General features: G+C 51.0%; 1 protein-coding gene across 1 annotated transcript; it reads left to right on the top strand.

The window, feature by feature from the left end:
• Positions 1–249: 249 nt before the first annotated feature.
• LOC102459843 (uncharacterized) lies at positions 250–3,120 on the top strand. Its single transcript, XM_075936777.1, has 2 exons — positions 250–470; positions 1,727–3,120. Exons 1-2 carry the CDS (start codon positions 394–396, stop codon positions 2,907–2,909), a joined length of 1,260 nt encoding a protein of 419 aa, XP_075792892.1. The 5' UTR covers positions 250–393; the 3' UTR covers positions 2,910–3,120.
• Positions 3,121–5,684: the final 2,564 nt, after the last annotated feature.

Here is a 5,684-nt window from a genome sequence, read left to right as displayed (position 1 = left end):
CGTCCTTGGCTTAGGTGATTGGTCTTTTGTGGCCTTACAATCTGCCAAGTACATGTGGCACTGAGCAGCCTCTGATGATTCCATGTGCAGCCTGCTTGATTCCTAGAACTAACATTGAGTGAGTTGTGGTAATGCAGGGGGGAGAGGCTCAAATATGCAGAGGGGCTGGCCAGGGGCAGGACAGGGTGTGGCGGTGACATCACAAGGCCTTTTTCGGTGTCTCCACTTATTGGTTAAAGGACCTTGCCAGGTGGTGAACTCACAGAGACTCCATGACAACGGCCAGGTAGGACAGGATGCGGGGCTGGGGCAATTTCAGACTCCCGTAGCTTTGCTGCCGGGAGTCATCTCGAGGTCTGGTCTTCTTACCTTGAGTGCTTTCAGGCCTCGATCATGAACACTAAGAAGAATCTTCTTGGAATTTTCTACAAACTCAATTCTGTGAAAAGAGACACATCACTGCGGAGAAGGTAAGAGCCTGTGATAGATTTGGTGCTGATGCTGCCTGACCTATCGGGTGCTGGCCAAATGCAAGTTGTGGGAAACACTAAAATTGGAACTCTTATTTTCCCACCTAGGCTTTTTATTGCTTAGCACAGGGGACAGTGGAATTTGTGCCTTTTGCTTCCCTTTTCCCATGGCTTCCTGCCCTGCCGTGTTGAGTGGATGAGAGAGTGATAGGGAGAAGACTCAGGACTTTGTTCTCTTTAAGACCCAGCAAATGAGCCAGAATGTGTCATCTGCTTGGGGAATTGTTCAGCTTCTCTACATTGGTTGGGTCTGAGCAGTTCCTGATTCTGTAAGGAGGTTGAGGATCTGTGTGTGTGTGTGTGTGTGTGTGTCACTGCCAGGAGTGTATAATACGAGGTGCCCTATTAGATGGAGTCCTTACAGATGATGTGGTGCAGTAGAGCCCCATTTTTCCAGCCTTCCATTGTGCAGCTTTCCATGTTGACCTAATAACCAGCGCATGCAGGGCCAGCAGCAGGCAACCCTCCCATGGCCACTAGATGGCGCTGTGGCCTCACACTTCCCTACTCTCCTGAATATCTGAATTTTTGATCATCTGGTTTGGTCCAGGTTCCAATTTGACATGACAAGTGTAAGAGCTCTGCTGTGTAAGAGTTAGGGGTTGCCAGATGGTTTCAGCAAAAATACTGGACACACTCTGGCACCGACTATTTTCAGCACACTAGGGCACATCCTACTGCTCTTCCACTGCACTCCTTGGCTGTGTCTACATTGGCACCCTATTCCTACTTAAAATCAGGAATAAGGGATCTTCTGAAAAAGGCTTTATTTTCCGCAAGATACCTGTCTAGACTGGCGCTTTTCTCCGGCAAAGCCCCGAGCCGGAAAAAAGCAACATCCATGTGCATGCAAATGCCGCGGAGAAAATTTAAATCCCGGGGCATTTGCAATTCCGACTGGTCTCATTAGCATCCCTTTTATGGAAAAGGGTGCCAATGTAGACACAGCCAAGGAGTGCAGTGGAAGAGCAGTAGGATGTGCCCTAGTGTGCTGAAAATACTGGTCGGTGCCAGAGTATTAGCAGGTAAACTACAAGTCCCTCTAATATTTCAGAGCTGTAAATACTCCAGCCTTGCCCAAACTGCCTGTAGAGTTTGTTCTTGTGAACGTTTCCGGGATTATCTTTTGACATCTCTTGCTCTGTCAGACTTGTCTCCCCTTGGAGTACTGATCTAACCCATCCCTTCTTTTTCAGCGGTGTTCAGACTCCGGCACAGGGGACGTTGCAGCCCTCCCAGGCGGTGGCATCGCAGTCTTCCCAAAGGATGTCAGAGCCCTCCCGGGTGACATCACAACAGCCCTCCCGGGTGACATCATCACAGAAGCCCTCCCAGAGCACGTCGCAGTTTTCCCGGGTGAAAGCGCCTCGGACCTCTCCGGTGGTGGCATCGCAGTTCTCCAGGGTGGTGGCATCGCAGACATCCCAGGGGACATCACAGCCTGCCCGTGTGGTGGTGCCACAGCCCTCCCAGGCGACGTCGCAGCCCTCCAGGGTGAGAGCTTCCCTCATCACGCCACCCGCTCCTCCCATCCCCACACCCACTCCTCCGGCTCAGCCCTGCTGCCGTCGACTATCGAACTTATTGAGCCGGGGCCCCCGCCGGTTGCAGCAGTGCTCCTCTCTCCTGTGGGAGCGCATCTCAAACCCGGAGAAAAATCCGTTCCACCTGCCCCGGGCAAAAGTGGCTGCTGAGTCAGCGGGCGGAGCAGAGGGGTCACGGAGCACCGCCAAGCCCCTACCGCCCATCCAGCCTCCCGCTGCTGCGGCCTCTGGCTCCGCCACCACCCGTGCACAGCCAAAGAGTCAGGTGGCTCCTAAGAGTCGAGCACCGCCACCGAAGGAGAGGAATCCGCGGGGGGCGCCCCAGGCAGGGACCGGCCCCTTGCCCAACTCCCACCTCTGCGCCTCCCTGCAGCAGCAGCAACACCTGCTACAGCCGCAGCCACCGCAGCAGCCACGGAGGTTGAGCCCGACGCGCACCCGCGGCCGCTCTGTCAGGAACCCAGGTGCGGCGGCGAGTCCGGAGCCGGAGGCTGAGGTCCCCGCGAAACAGTACAACATCATCCTCACGACTGAGGCGACCTGGCTGCTGATGCGCCGCCACCTGGAGAACCAGTGGGGCTGGATCAATCCCTTGGGCAGCACCGGGCTCCTGCCGGGCTCCCAGAGCCGGGCCGGCATGGACTTGACCTCGTTAATGAAGATCTCGCTGGTGAACGCACAGAACCGCTATGACGACGAGGAGTACAAGGAGGATCCGGCACCAGGGGTCGTGAACCAGGAACTGGTGCATAGGTGCACGGAGTGGCTGCGCGGGGTGGAGGAAGCGAGGAGAGAGGGCCAGCTGGAAACCGTGCCCTACCCGGTTGACCCCTGAGCCTGAGGGGCGGAGAACCGTCTGCCGCCGCTCCTCGGGGCAATAGCCGAGGCTGCCTGTGTGCTGTGCCTGGGAGCGGAGTTCATCAATCCTCCCTGACACCTGGTCTTCTGACCATCACATCCCGCTCCACACGTTCGTGTCTGCAGACATGTTCTGAAAAGGTTCCGTTCTACATAAACTGGTGGAGGAGGGGGCAGAAAATAAATACATGTTCATCCTTGCTATGGCCCGTGTATTTTCATTTCACATGTTGTAGCATTTGGGGAGGGGAAAAATTGGGGCAGGCTAATCAGTGTTGCACACATGCTTCTCCCGATCCAGCTGAGGTGCTGGATGTTTTTCATCTGAAAGCAGGAGCGTAGCAGGTTTAATAGATGATGGACAGGATCGGGTTGTTAACCCCTGTGCTTTGGGGGTGTTTAAATGTGACCAAACGTGAGCAGAGAAATGTTCTCAGCGACTTAACTTACTGTAACACAACAGGTGCTTCCTATTCAGGTGCTATTTTACTCTCTTCTGGGTTTGAAAGATAAACAGTAATAGAAATGTAGCCGTGTTAGTCTGGTGTAGCTGAAGCAAAATACAGGACTATGTAGCACTTTAAAGACTAACAAGATGGTTTATTAGGTGATGACCTTTTGTGGGCCAGACCCACTTCCTCAGATCAAATAGTGGAAGAAAATTGTCACCACCATACATACCAAAGGATACAATTTAAAAAAATGAACACATATGAAAAGGACAAATCAAATTTCAGAACAGAAGAGGGATGCGGGGGGTGGGGCGGAAGGTAAATGTCTGTTCTGAAATTTGATTTGTCCTTTTCATATGTGTTCATTTTTTTAAATTTTATCCTTTGGTATGTATGGTGGTGACAATTTTCTTCCACTGTTTCATCTGAGGAAGTGGGTCTGGCCCACGAAAGCTCATCATCTAATAAACCATCTTGTTACTCTTTAAAGTGCTACATAGTCCTGTATAAAGATAAACAGTGACTACAGAAAGATAAGGATGGGCCGATTAAGAGCCGGAGAATGTGCAGGTTATGTTGCGTAACCTTAATTTCCTTCCTAGACTAAAATGTCTGGGAGATAGATAGCTCTTACCCGGACATACAGTTTGGGCAAGGGGTGGGTGGGAGAGGAAGGCATTGTGCATCATCAGTATGTAAATGGTCTAACACAGGGCTACTCAACATGCCGTCCGTGGGCCGACCCGTTTATTTGCGACCTGTGGTGCAGTTTGGGTTTATGCAGGGCTCAACATGCGACCCAGAAGTGGAAGCCAAATCAAAAAAGTAGTCAATATAATGGTCTTCTCTTGATATGCGTTTTAGTAGTTAAATTCCTGGGACTGTCATTGCTCATTAAAAGTGCATACGGGTGGAAATGGGGTAAATATTGCATTTTATGAATATCAACAGAACTGACTTAAATAGGGCCTGCATGGTGTAGTCTTGTCTTAATCTTTGTATTCATGCCTGTCAGTTTGAGAGAAGCTAGGGCCCTCGGCAGGTGCTGTGAGTATCACTGTGGCCCCCAAGGATTCCAAAGCTGAGTAGTCCTGGTGTAACCCCAGCACATTATGTCTAAATTAAACACTTTCCAATATGTTAAAGGGATCTTTCCTGGTTAAAAAATACATTTTAAAGTTGCTACACACTAAGGGTATGTCAACACTACAGCACTAATTAGAAGTAAACGAATTCGAATTAGTGCATCTAGACCTAAAAACTAATTTGAATAAGCGTTTTGCTAATTCGAACTAACATGTCCACACTGAGGGGACCCTGAACCGAAGTTAAGGCTGGCCAGAACCAGTGCCAGCAGGGCATCAGGTTAGGACTTAGAGTGTGGAGTTGCTGCCTCAGGCTAGCCGAGGCCTGTGGCAAAAGGGACCCGACCCCCACCCCGGACAGACAGTTCTCAGGGTTTCCCGCTTGCTTGTCTAACTCGATGAGGGACAGCAAAGTAGTCCTGTCTTGGAGTGCTCTGAGTGCCCAAACTCGGCACATCACAGCACTAGGCCATCAGCCCAGCTGCACTTGCTGCAGGCTGCCATCTGGGGCGGGGTCACTCTGGGGGCTGTCAGGATCCAGTAAGCCCTGCAGGAGAGCTTCCACTCCTTTGAGCCCGCAGAGCCACCCCAGTCCTCCCCATTGGGGGCTCGTGCCCCATTCCTCCCTCACCCCCTTTCACTTACCCCTCCCTAGCCTCCCTTTCTGATGTAAAAAATAAAGGACACGTGTGTTCAAAAATAGAAACTCTCTTTATTTAACAAAACTGGGAGGAAGGGGATTAACCTCTTGGGAGATTGGGAAAAGAAGGTGGGAGAGGGGAAGAGAGAGGGTGGAAGAGGGGAGGGGGAAACCTGGGAGGAGGGAGCTGGAAGGGGGAAGCCAGGGGAAGAAGGAGGAGGGGAAGCCATATCTTCAGTACTGTTTACAGAAGTGGTCTCCTCACCTCAAAAAAGATATTTTGGCCATGGAAAGGGTGTAGAAAAGGGCAACTAAAATGATTAGGGGTTTGGAACAGGTCCCATATGAAGAGAGGCTAACAAGACTGGGACTTTTCAGCTTAGAAAAGAGGAGACTGAGAGGGGATATGAGAGAGGTCTATAAATTCATGAGTGGTGTGGAGAGGGTGAATAAAGAAAAGTTCTTCATTAGTTCCTATAATATAAGGACTAGAGGACACCAAATGAAATTGATGGGCAGCAGGTTTAAAACTAATAAGCGAAAGTTCTTTTTCACACAGCACATAGTCAACCTGT

The sequence above is a fragment of the Pelodiscus sinensis genome, chromosome 9 (genome assembly GCF_049634645.1).
Source record: "Pelodiscus sinensis isolate JC-2024 chromosome 9, ASM4963464v1, whole genome shotgun sequence".
Lineage (NCBI taxonomy): Eukaryota > Metazoa > Chordata > Testudines > Trionychidae > Pelodiscus > Pelodiscus sinensis.
The sequence above is the reverse complement of the archived record's forward strand: the minus strand, read 5'-3'. Positions and strand labels throughout refer to the sequence as shown.